General features: G+C 52.7%; 2 protein-coding genes across 2 annotated transcripts in view; one reads left to right on the forward strand and one right to left on the reverse strand.

Moving 5' to 3' along the window:
- Positions 1–7,982, forward strand: part of fnbp1l (formin binding protein 1-like) — an 11,632-nt gene extending 3,650 nt beyond the window's left edge. Inside the window, 16 exon segments of the mRNA XM_068743442.1 lie at positions 973–1,009; positions 1,012–1,087; positions 1,299–1,349; positions 1,655–1,802; positions 2,185–2,247; positions 3,261–3,365; positions 3,849–3,977; positions 4,047–4,193; positions 4,275–4,502; positions 5,108–5,284; positions 6,313–6,422; positions 6,511–6,643; positions 6,755–6,843; positions 6,917–7,071; positions 7,144–7,181; positions 7,268–7,982. Of these exon segments, the coding sequence (XP_068599543.1) occupies positions 973–1,009; positions 1,012–1,087; positions 1,299–1,349; positions 1,655–1,802; positions 2,185–2,247; positions 3,261–3,365; positions 3,849–3,977; positions 4,047–4,193; positions 4,275–4,502; positions 5,108–5,284; positions 6,313–6,422; positions 6,511–6,643; positions 6,755–6,843; positions 6,917–7,071; positions 7,144–7,181; positions 7,268–7,408 (1,827 nt within the window). The 3' untranslated portion in view covers positions 7,409–7,982.
- A 560-nt stretch (positions 7,983–8,542) lies between these two features.
- bcar3 (BCAR3 adaptor protein, NSP family member) overlaps positions 8,543–12,500 on the reverse strand; it is a gene marked incomplete at its 5' end in the record, with an annotated part of 15,161 nt that continues 11,203 nt past the window's right edge. The window contains 6 exons of the mRNA XM_068743443.1: positions 8,543–10,962; positions 11,034–11,237; positions 11,318–11,429; positions 11,778–11,949; positions 12,011–12,126; positions 12,410–12,500. The exon at positions 12,410–12,500 is cut by the window's right edge and continues 451 nt beyond it. Coding sequence (XP_068599544.1) covers positions 10,784–10,962; positions 11,034–11,237; positions 11,318–11,429; positions 11,778–11,949; positions 12,011–12,126; positions 12,410–12,500 — 874 coding nt within the window. The remainder of the gene's footprint in view (positions 10,963–11,033; positions 11,238–11,317; positions 11,430–11,777; positions 11,950–12,010; positions 12,127–12,409) is intronic.

Consider the following 12,500-nt stretch of genomic DNA (forward strand, 5'->3'; position numbering starts at 1 on the left):
TAAAGGATGCACTTATTTGATCTACGTTCGGATGTTATTTATCCCAAAAATGCATATTTACAGCAGCCCGAGATCAAAATGAAGCCGGTCTGTTTCCATCTTGTGTTCTTTACCCCCCCCCCCCCCCCCCCCCCCCACACACACACACACACATCCTGTCTGCCTCCCCTCACATTCTCTGAAGAGACCTTTGTCTGGTTGTTTTCGAGGAAGGTGAACGCAGACACAAACACAGTGAAGGCGGGGCTGGGGGGTCTTCGGAGTGATGCGCTTTCAGACAGGTTGATATTTCCCAGCTCTGTGTGTGTGTGTGGGGGGGGGGGGGGGGGGCTGGAATGCCTCAGTCGTTGCTCTTTTGTCATCGCAGCGTTTTCTATGCTAACTAACCCTTCTCCCATGGAACACACGGCTCCGTGGGCCGTCTGCTCTCCGATTGGCTCAGCCATCTAGCGTCTGATTGGTTGCCCCCGGTCTGGAAGCTAAATAACTCATTCATGTTCTCAGACTGAAGGCCTCTGAAGTAGGGCAGCGACGCCCCCGATGTGGATCTGTGACCCGGTTCTGGGTCTGCATGTGGAGCGTGACGTTTTAATCCACCGATGAGAGGGTTAGAATCCTGGAATCATCCTCTCATCACTTCCCTGCGAGCTCAGAGACCCTCCCCGGGGGAGCCGGCCGGCGCGAGAGGATGAGCTCATACTCCATTACTTATTCATAGCCGGCCTCACAAGGATGAAGAAGGGGGGGGGGGGGGGGGCGTGCTTCTAACGGGTTCCATCACGTTGACTCGCCTTTTAGCGGGACTGAATTCAGTGTTTCAATCTGGTTTGATGTGTGACTCGTGTATGAGGTCACGCGCCCCCCAGACGGGTTTCCATGCGGCTTCCCGACCCCCATCCAAACGTTCCTCTGGTGCTCTCTGTCCGGTTTCTCTATTCCGGGGGCCTTAACCGTTCTTTCCGGTGTCTCCAGGACCAGTTTGATAATCTGGACAAACACACGCAGTGGGGATCGACTTCCTCGAGCGCTACGTAAAGTTTGTTAAGGAGCGGCTGGAGATCGAGCAGAACTACGCCAAGCAGCTACGGTACGCGCACGCACGCACACACACGCACATACACACACGCACACGCACATACACACACGCACACACACGCACATTCCTGTGCTCGGTAGTAAATCATTCATGTGCTGATGTGTAACTGCGTGAATAAAGTGGGCTCGTCTGTCCACCCGCTTTAAATGCTGGTGTTCTGTGGCCGCATGCTAAAGGAGGTTTAACGTCTGCTTCCTTGCAGCAACCTGGTGAAGAAGCACTGTCCAAAACGCTCTAAGGATGAAGAGCCCCGGTGAGCAGGCCCACTTTCCTTTGTTTCTGCTGTGAAGGATCCGTTTTAATAAATAAACCTTCCCAGTATCGGGCGTCTCATGAATGACATTCCGTAACAGATTCTTGGAAGCTGGAAAGTGATTCGGAATGTTGTTGGAAGGAAAAAAACAAACATCTGGACGGATGTGGGGGCCGGGGGGGGGGGGGGGGTTCTGATGTGAACATTGCATCACGCTGTGTATAATTAAAAGCGACTGAATCCGGGATCAGAGCCGAGGGGGATCCCGCCCCGTTCCGGGCTCCTCATGCAGCGTCTGCGTGCAGGTTCACGTCGTGCACGTCCTTCTACTCCATCCTGAATGAGCTCAACGACTACGCGGGTCAGAGGGAGGTGGTTGCCGAGGAGATGGGCCACAAGGTGTACGGGGAGCTGATGAGGTACAGCCAGGACCTGAAAGCCGAGAGGAAGCACGTGAGTCCGGGCGGCGGCCGCGAGGCTCCGAATCTTCTGCGTGTTTGTCCGGCTGCGGGCCGACGCTAAACGACCTCTGACCTCGTGGCCTGGGAAGCTGCCAGTATTTGCTTAAGGTCGTTAAGCCTTATCACTGCGTCACGATGGAGCGCACGTTCAGCTTAATATCTGACGTCTGGTTGGGGTCGTGATTATTATGGGATGCCTCCTCCACGCAGTGACGTTCACTCCCGACCTGCGCGCTCGGTAGCGCTTCGCGTTTCACCCACGGAACATTTTCTTCAATTGGTTGTCGACAGATACGTCGCCATGACAACGTGTAACGTATTCCTGTGTGTGTGTGTGTGTGTGTGTGTGTGCGTGTGTGCGTGTGCGAGAGCAGCATCTACAGGAGGGCAGGAAGGCTCAACAGTTTTTGGATCAATGCTGGAAACAGATGGACAACGTAAGTCTGGAGGGAGGGAGGGAGGAGGAGGAGGAGGAGGAGGAGGGAGAGGGGGGGGGGGGGGGGACAGCAATATTTATATGCTTTGGTGTAAAGATTCTCAGGATGTCCAGCTGTCCTCGTCTTTAGCGGTCCTGCAGGGGATGCTTGAAATGCTCAGAGGCCCCACCAGCCCCCCCGTCCGTTGAAATAATCACATTCACACCCCCCCCCCCCCCCCCCCCCCCCCGACACCCTTCTTTTGGGCTCCCCATGGAACCTCCGTTTCCTCAGAGGTCTGACAAGCAGCCAGAATAATTCTAATTCCTGTGATAGTTTCTCGTGATGCATGTCGCTTCACATATTTTCATCTGCAGCCCATTTGATGGAAAGTGTTTCCGAGTGACTCCTCAGTGACTCCTCAGTGACTCCTCAGTGACTCCTCAGTGACTCCGGTAGTGACTCCTCAGTGACTCCTCAGTGACTCCGGTAGTGACTCCTCAGTGACTCCTCAGTGACTCGGTAGTGACTCCTCAGTGACTCCGGTAGTGACTCCTCAGTGACTCCTCAGTGACTCCGGTAGTGACTCCTCAGTGACTCCTCAGTGACTCCGGTAGTGACTCCGGTAGTGACTCCTCAGTGACTCCTCAGTGACTCTTCAGTGACTCCTCAGTGACTCCGGTAGTGACTCCTCAGTGACTCCTCGGTGACTCCTCAGTGACTCCTCAGTGACTCCTCAGTGACTCCGGTAGTGACTCCGGTAGTGACTCCTCAGTGACTCCTCAGTGACTCCGGTAGTGACTCCGGTAGTGACTCCGGTAGTGACTCCTCAGTGACTCCTCGGTGACTCCTCGGTGACTCCTCAGTGACTCCTCGGTGACTCCGGTAGTGACTCCTCGGTGACCGGACCATGTCTGAGCTGCTCCCTGCGTTTCCTTCACTACTAACGTGGCCCAGATGGGCTGGCAGGAAGTGAAGCGTCTTCTTCTTCTAGAAGCCGGTATAAACTGAGCGTCTGATATTCTTGTTTTCAGAGTAAAAGGAAGTTTGAGAGAGAATGTAAAGAAGCAGAGAAATCCCAGATGAACTTCGACCGGCTCGACAGTGACATCAACGCCACCAAGTCCGAGGTGGAGAAGGTAGGCGGAGCTTAGAGCGTCTCTTCATAGATAAACCGTCTTGAGCTTCTTTGTTATCGCCGGCGTCGGTTCCCGGCTGTTTGCTCTCCGTCTATAACGGCCAGATGACTCGATGCCGTAAATTACTGCATGAGTCACCACTGAGTTTTCAGCTTGGAGGAAAATAAACGTCTGACATTTAAAAATACCAAACTTCATCATTCTTGGTATTTATAATTGATACCTATGAAATTATACGTTTTCCTCCAAACGCTGGCTGCATAATTATCCCGGTGGATTATGTTGAAGGAAAATAAACCTTTCCACGTAGAGGTTGAGGCCCCGCCCAGCCGGCCTTGCTCTTAGATAACAGCGGCGTGACGAAATGATGAAAGGGAGGATGCTAAATGTTCTTTCATCCCCCGTTTCACGCGTTTAGTTTACTTTTAGTTTGTTTCAAGCAGGGTCGTAGCTTGTGACCTCGTCGTCGTTTGTGCTGTTCAGGCCAAAGCCCAGTTCTACCTGCGGAACCACATGGCCGACGAGAGCAAGAACGAATACGCCGCGCAGCTGCAGAACTTCAACGCGGAGCAGTGGAAACATTTCAACAACACCGTGCCGCACATCTTCAAGGTGAGGAGACGCGCCGCCGCCGTGTCTCGCCTCGGCTCATCCCCCCCCCATCGCTCGCCTCTGTCTCAGAACCTGCAGGACATGGACCAGCGGCGGACGGTGAAGCTCGGGGAGACTTACCGGAGTTTCGCCGAAGCAGAGCGGAGGGTCATTCCCATCATCTCCAAATGTCTGGAAGGGATGGTTTCTGCCGCCAAGGCTGTCGACGACCGAAGGGTGAGTGGCGTGAGAGCGAGAGAGAGAGAGAGAGAGAGAGAGAGAGAGATGTTACGTGTTACTGTCCTCCCTTCTTCCCAGGATTCATCCATCGTGGTGGAATCGTTCAAGTCCGGCTTTGAGCCCCCGGGGGATTTCCCCTTCGAGGACTTCAGTCAGAATCTGAGCAGAACGGGCTCGGACGGCGCCATCAGCAGCACGCCGAAGGGCGACAGGGAGAGAGACGGGGCGCCGGGGCCGCGGCCCGACCCGAAACACCCCATGAGCAGAACCAAGAACAAGCTGTGGCTGTTTGGGAAGAAACCAAAGGTATGCGGAGGAGAGAGGATGGTCGTTCTGCCGCTCGGCCCTCGCTGGAGCGGAGCGGCGAGTCCCGGCTGGACGTTGGCCTCGGTGTCGGTTAATGTTTAACGTCCTGCTGCAGAGGAACCACCAGGGCGTGTGTTTGTTCACATGAGTGGGTTTCATGCTTTATTCATGTCCCGTACAATTCGGGGGGGGGTTAAATAATATGTTTATTTTATTCATGGTTTAAACTTAAAGATTTTATTTGAATTGTTAATCTGCTTCATCACGTTTTTGTTTCCTTTTTTTCAAAGACATTGGATCCGATGAGATTATGTTTGTAATTTTCCTTAATCCTGATTGGAAGCATATGACATCACCTTTTTCCTCAAGCCCCGCCCACTTCAACACGATGAGGAAGGATGGAGGGGAAGCTGTGTCTCGTGCCGTGATGTCATGCTCGTGTCCTTTTGATAAAATGAAGGGATTATCTTAATCCTAATGATTTATTGATTAATTGTGCTTCATTTGCGTTTTTAAAGAAGACAAAAAGGAGCCTTTCGGTCGTTTTGTGTCCCTCTTTCATCCTGACCTCCTTTGTCTCCCTCCCTGCTCTCCCTCTCCACCAGTCCCCTTCCTCCTCCCCACCTCCTCCACCTCCTCCACCTTCTTCCTCCCGGCCCCGGCCCACCTCCCACATTTTCCCCTCATCCCGGTTCAGCTCCGATCGAGTGAGCCACTATCTGTCTGAGATAAAGACTACAGTACCCAGAATCCCCCAGAATTTGAGGGGCCTGACGAGAGGGGTGAGACGGGACGCGTTTGATGAAGACAAATTGCCGTGATCTGGGTTTTTGGTTTCTTCTTCTTCAGGGTGTCGGCAGGAAAAAGTCAAATGTGAAAAAGACACATTTAACATTTATCAAATTGAATTCTAAAGCACCGAACCGCGCAGACGCCCTGCTGTCTTTATTTTCTTTCTCTTTTTCTTTCATCTCTCACTTATGGAGCAGATTTTTGCACCAATCACAACATGGAGGATCTCTGGTGATGGATTTTGTGTGTTTGAAGGCTTTTGCGTTTCTGGTTGCGGTGAAGATGTGACCTAACGATGTGTGAACAACATCTTGTGTGTTGCATCTGGCATGAGCTTGCGGTGACGTCGGGGTGTGTGTGTGTGTGTGTGTGTGTGTGTGTTCTGTTATTGTAAATAACGCCCGCCCCTAATTGTGTTTGGCTCGTGCTCCCGTCGGGACCATTTCTGATTGAATTATTTTATTTTTTCTTATTCACCACATACTTTTTTTGGCCTCGGCGAAAAAAACAAAACATCTTAAGACAATTAAATGTTTGTTTTTTAGAGCCTTTAGCGGCGCCCGTTTGCTCATCGCCGCCACCTACAGGCGGTGAGTAGAAGAGCGATACCCAGTGAACTGAAAGGTCTCCAGACCGCCATGATTCAGTCCTGATGGTTGAACTGGCCGCACTGGGAGCACACAGCGGTTGCCGTGGCGACCTGCCCGACGCTCTGACTAACCAGCCTGTCGTGTTTGTCTCTTTTTACTGTAACCGTTAATCCATCAGTGGTCGATGAAGATGGTAAGTGTGTCTCTGTGTAGTTGAGGACGTCCCGTAGTGCTGACTGTCCACACGCTAGTCCTCGTCCAATGAGCTCCTAGCAAAGGCAGATTTCCTGACTTTATATGTTTGATTTAGCGTCTGCAGCTGCTTATTGCAAATGATCACTATTTAGATCGTTTGGTAAAGACGTCGCTTCGGATCCATTTTGTAGTTTTTTCTTTGTTAGTCTATAAAGTTTGTTTTTCGCCACCAGGCTCCGACCCTGGAGGATTTCAGCCATTTGCCCCCGGAGCAGAGGAGGAAGAGGCTGCAGCAGAGGATCGACGAGCTCGGCAAAGAGCTGCAGAAGGAGATGGATCAGCGGTAAGTCTCGGCCCGCTTTAAATCATGGCTCGGTCGGAAGCGCGTCACGCTCCTGTCCCGTCCCGTCCCGTCCCGTCCGCTGCTCCAGAGACGCCCTGAACAAGATGAAGGACGTGTACGAGAAGAACCCGCAGATGGGAGACCCCGGCAGCCTCCAGCCTAAAATCTCAGAGACCATCTGCAACATGGAGAAGCTGCGCTCGGAACTCCACAAAAACGAGGTGCGAAGGGGCGAGTCGGCTCTGAACGACTGAGGAGGAGAGGGAGGAGGTGCTGCAGGAGGTGCTGAAGGAGGTGCTGAAGGAGGTCTCCCCTCCGCTCTCTGTTCACAGACCTGGCTATCGGAGGTGGGGAAGCAAAGCTCCAGAGGAGACCGGAGACACAGCAACGACAACCAGCACACCCCCCAGGGCAGGGAGAGGTGAGTGGGCGTGGATCCGCCGGGGAACGGGACGCCGCGATCTAACGACCACCGGCGTCCCGTTCCCCGGCAGCCCCGAGGGCAGCTACACAGACGACACCAATCAGGAGCAGCACACCCCTCTCCGCCGCTCCGGGCCCCCCGAGCCCAACGAGTTCGACGACGAGTTCGACGACGACGACCCGCTGCCCGTTGTCGGACACTGCAAGGCGCTCTACTCCTTCGACGGTGAGGGCGAGCTCCGCCCACGCTTTACGCCGTGTGTGCGTTTCCAGTGACCGCCGTGTGTTTGGCTCGCAGGTCAGAACGACGGGACGCTGGCGATGGCGGAAGACGAGGTAACGCTCGCAGCACGTCCGGGGCGTGTCTCGGGTCAGCGTGGCGCCGCCGTCGAGGAGACGGATAATAAGCGCCGTCGTTGCAGGTGCTGTACATCATCGAGGAGGACAAAGGCGACGGCTGGACGAGGGCGAGGAAGCAGACGGGCGAGGAGGGCTACGTGCCCACCTCCTACGTCGACCTCACCCTGGAGAAGAACAGCAAAGGTGCCGTCACCTACATCTGAGGCTCCGTCCGTCCGTCTGTCCCCCGCAGTAACGCCTGCATGGACTCTCCCTCTGTCTGTTCATCCCTCTATCCGTGTCTGTGGGACTGCTTGTGTTTTTAAACAGGGTGTGTGTGTGTGTGTGTGTCTGCTGCTGATGTGAGCCCACTTTCAGGGCGGGGCCGCCTCCATATCGATCAAAGTGTTTAAGCTTGTTGATGTAATATAATTCGATTTTATTTTTACTGGTGATTTTATTTTATGTTTAAATGGAGACTAAGCTCTGGTTTTTCAGATTGTGTGTGTGTGTGTGTGCGTGTGTGTGTGTGTGTGCGTGTGTGCGTGCGTGTGCGGTACGCTTCCTCTGATTCTGTCACAGATCCTGTGTTCCATGTTCTTTTTCATAAACATCCTGTGAGTCATTGAGCGGCTTCTGATTGGTTGTCTGATGCAGACGCTGCGTTGTTACTGGTTAATGTCAGGTTGGGAACCTGCTGCCGTTTTCACCAAACTGGGTGTGGCTTCAAACAAATCCCTTCTTGTTGTCGTCGTTCAGTCGAAGCATCCGGACGCCGTTCGGACGCGTCTCCATTAAAAGTGCACGTTACACGATTAAACGTCGTCCTGATGGTCTGTCAGTAACCGCCTCTCTCCTCCGTGTGACCGCAGGTTCCTGAGGGCTGCAGGGTGGCCGGGCGATTTGATTGGCTGGTGGAGGGCTCGCGCTGATCGCTGGTTGTTGGTGGTGGGAGAATAAATGAGGGTAAAGGGAGGTAGAGAGGGTATGAGAGGGAGAGAGAGAGAGCGAGAAACCACGGCGTTGCATGTCTGCATGATCAGCAAAGCATTGTGGGATAGACGAGCTAAGAAGCTTCAGACCGGAAGGCTGCGGCCGCTGCGGCGCGTCCCTCCGGGGCCCGTTGACCACTAGAGCTCCGCCCCTCTGCTCCTGGACGGGTTTCGGGTCCGGTACCGGGGGGACAAGCCGCTGCTTCCCGGTCTGCAGGGTCTCCTTTCTCCTCTGTGGTTGCAGCACATCAGACATCAGTGATGTCACAGGAAGTGACTCGGCTCCCGCTCTGACCTCACAGCTACGGGCCGTTCTCCTTCGGCGTCTGCTTTGTGCGTTTGTTCTTCATGTCGGGGCGAGTCGCTGCTACTAACAGCCCGGTTCGGTTTGCTTCAACTCATCCCTTCATCATCATTACTATCTGTGCTCTGTTGGTGATGCCTGCCTGCCTTCGCCCTCATCCAGCCGCATGGTTTTAGCGTGGCGGCGTGCTCCAGCCGCCCCCCGGGTTGTTCTGTGATGTTTTAAAGGAGGTGCAGCATGAGCACGGTTCGGTCGTGGATCGGACTAATTCGGCAGGACTCTCAGGTGAACACGTGAACTCTCTACCTCCTCCTCCCACCTTCCCTCTTCCTGCCTCCTGGGTTGTAATTCCACCAGCCGGCCGACAGGGGGCAGCCTCCCCTCACCCGGCCCGCCTCTCCGCTCCAGCGTGACTGGGCCTCCTCCAGGATCAGGAGGATCATTCCACGCATATCCCCTCTTCTCCTGACTCCATCTCCCATCAGCCACCTGGGTTCAGCCCCACCTCCTCTGGGACTCTAAGCTGCATCTTAATGAAATGTTCCCCGTCTGACCGGTTGTGTTTGTGAATGTGACGACGCGTGTGTCACACAGTTACACGTTTGTTTGTTTGATTTTAAACCATGACTGATTTGTAAATAACATTTATGTCATGCTGAATGTGTTTCCATGGTGATGGTTTTTAGGTTTGCGCGTTAGAACCTCGACCCGAGAGACAACAAGGTTCGGATTGAGCCGATGCACTTTGCCCTGAAGTACCACAGCGTTTGAGTCTGACGTGAACGAGTGAATGAATGAGTGAGTGAGTGAGTGAGTGAGTGAATGACTTTGCCGACTTTGTATTTGTTGCATGCTTTTCTAGCTTGAAGTCTTTCTGGTGATTCTTTTTTATCTCTCACTGTCTCTGTAACGTGAACACGCTTCTTGCTCGATGCTATTTAAGCCTAAACGCCACTAATGATTCCGCTGCGGTCCAGCTTTTTGTTTTGTTTCTTCGATGAAGCTGTGAAATGTACAGAATGATGCCGTCGGTGTTTCTACTTGAGCTACTCCGTATTCCCTCTCCCCGCCTGGCCCATTAGAATCCGTTTAAAAACTTTAATTTTGCTGATGCTTTTTATTTTCTATTGTTTGCCCTCTTTTAAAACGAAACCAAGATATTAGAGCTGCGCGTCTGAGTTGCATATGTGATCTCTTTTAGGTACGGTTACATTCTTATTTCTTCTATTTTGGTCAAGCTTTTCATTTTTGCTTTATTCATTGTAAAATCAATAGTGAATAGCGCCTATCGAGACGACGTCTTCCGATGCTTCAGACTTCTCTTTGACCACAAAGATGAAGTCAAACATTTTATTTTATCATTCTAAAACCTTTTTATTTAAAGAATAAATATGTCCGAGGAAGCGGAAGCTTTGAAACCCAAAAGTTCCCTTGTTCACCTTTAAACCGCGGGCTGTGCTCGTTATGCAAATACACGCTAACAAATCAGCTTCGGCATGACTTAAACACGCGACACCTTTTATTTGTGTTATAACTTCCTGTGGAATCTTTCACGGCAGATCCTCTGCAGCCGTTTGACGATGTAATCCGCTGCCTCGTCCAATCAGAAAAGCGTTGCTTCCGTGTTTGTCGTGACAACCGATGGCAGTACTTCTCCACGCACATCTTTTTACTTTGAATGTCTTCAGATACTTTGTGAACAAAATACTTGTTTTCGTCTCTTCTGAGAAGTTGTTCTAATAAAATCTGCAGCAATGAAGAGTGGATTTGTTTTCTGTGACGTTCAGAGTGGATCACAAATGTCAGAAAAAGAAAAGACGTTTGTGATCCACAGATCGAACTCTGCATTTATTAATTCTTTAATAGCTCATAATATAAACATTAAGATCATTAACATCTTTATTCTACATAAAGTATGTACAGTCAAATTATTAACTTGCTCTTATCTCTAATATACACAACTTCAGACTCGCATTAATGCACTCGTTTTTATCTGTTCAGATTTCTGCAGAATAAAAACAACCTGCAGCTACCGTACATAAAGTGTCTTTGTTCTGCGTAAATACAGTAAATAAATTGATGTTTGTCCTCTGATGATTCAAGGTTAAAAACATCCAGTAGGATCACTTGAGAAATGAATTTACATCTTAAACTTATAGGAGCTATTTGCTTATTTCACTGGAATGTCGGTAAAAGTGATGGAAACAGCAGCTTTTAACTCCGCCCGCCTGCTCCGTCCCCGCAGCATCATCTCTGATCCCTTTTTGGGACGTCCTGCCTCGTCGCTTCTTTTCCTGTGAACGTCAGATTACGGTGTGCGTTTTGGCCGGCGGCTCCAGTTTCCTTGACAACGCGGTGAGGATGAGGTTGAATTTGTTGTAGCGATCCGATTGGTTGACGGAAGCCCCGCGGCTTCCCCACAGGAGCCGGAGCTGGAAGTCCGTTTTGAAAACCTCCAGCAGCTCCTCGTCGAACTGAAACTCTGAAAGCAGAAACGCAAATCAGTCGACCACGCTGAGAACTTTAATAAAACACAAACGTGTTTTTTCCTACCTTGTAATATCATCTGCGCGTTGGCCGTGTAACTCTGCGCGTTGTGCGCGACGTCACGCGCCGCCTCCAGGTGGCGCAGCATGATGTCGCAGCCCTGGTCGCTGGTCTCCCAGAGCTCCGCCCCCTCAGGTGTGACTGACGGGCGCTCCATCAGCGTGAGGAGCGGCAGCAGGAGGGGGACGCAGACCACTGGAGGGGAGGAGGCTGCGGGAGGAAGAGGCGACGCGTCACTCAGGTCTAACCGATGAGGGGCGGCCCTTAATCCGAGCGCCCCCCCTCCGTACCTGCGCCCTCGTGGAGACTCTTGTAGAAAGGCTTGAGCGTCTTCTCGTAGCTGATGGCGGTCTGCGTGTAGTTCCTGCGAAGCGCCGTCCACGTTTCCTCCAGACGGCTGATCTGCAGAGAGAACGGCGTGTACTTAGAGGACGGCCTCCTGCTGATGGGCCAAACGGCCTCCTGCTGATGGGTCAAACGGCCTCCTGCTGGTGGGCCAAACGGCCTCCTGCTGATGGGCCAAACGGCCTCCTGCTGATGGGTCAAACGGCCTCCTGCTGATGGGTCAAACGGCCTCCTGCTGATGGGCCAAACGGCCTCCTGCTGATGGGTCAAACGGCCTCCTGCTGATGGGCCAAACGGCCTCCTGCTGATGGGTCAAACGGCCTCCTGCTGGTGGGTCAAACGGCCTCCTGCTGATGGGCCAAACGGCCTCCTGCTGATGGGGGTCAAACCGTTTGTGGGCGTTACCTGCGGCAAGTCCAGCGCCTTCATCAGCGCCGTGAACGCGAACAGGTCGCCCACGGCGTCCTTCAGCTCCAGCGCCACCAGGATGATGCGATTCAAGGTGGACGCCCGCTCCTCCAAGTTGCCCGTGCATCCCAGGATGTCCACGGCAACGCCTGTCGCCATGGTGTGGTGCCTGGGAGGTCAGAGGTCATTGTGAGCGGATGAACCTCCGCTGTGTGCGTGTGTGTGCGTACCTTTCCATCAGGTCCAGCCTCAGCTGTCGACCATGGGGTAGCGTCACCAGCTCCAGACCGGAGGACACGCCCATCTGACCTTTAACCTCTGGAGTCACTCCCAGTATCCTAGCAACCTGAGGCAAAACAGCTATTACATTTAGCAGCTCGTGTGCGTGCACGCTGATGTTCCGAGGCTCTTCCCGTTTACGGGTCAGCCGTTTATCGGCGCCGGTTCTGATCAGGCTGCGAGCATTAATGCTTTATAAACCAGTTATAAACCAGTTATAACCAGCAGCAGCCCCCGGGTTGCCAGTTATGCCTCATCCTCCTCCTGCGTGCATGGATTGTTGTTTTTATGTTATTAATTCTGTTTTATGTCTTGTTTGGTATCGGGGTGGGCGTGGCTAATCGTAATACCTGGCAGTCGGCCTTCAGCAGGTGGCGAGCGATGCTCTGGTGATCGTGGCTGAGCAGCAGCTCCTTCGCCCTCTTCAGGACGGCCATCTCC

The sequence above is a fragment of the Brachionichthys hirsutus genome, chromosome 9 (assembly GCF_040956055.1).
Source record: "Brachionichthys hirsutus isolate HB-005 chromosome 9, CSIRO-AGI_Bhir_v1, whole genome shotgun sequence".
Taxonomy (NCBI): domain Eukaryota; kingdom Metazoa; phylum Chordata; class Actinopteri; order Lophiiformes; family Brachionichthyidae; genus Brachionichthys; species Brachionichthys hirsutus.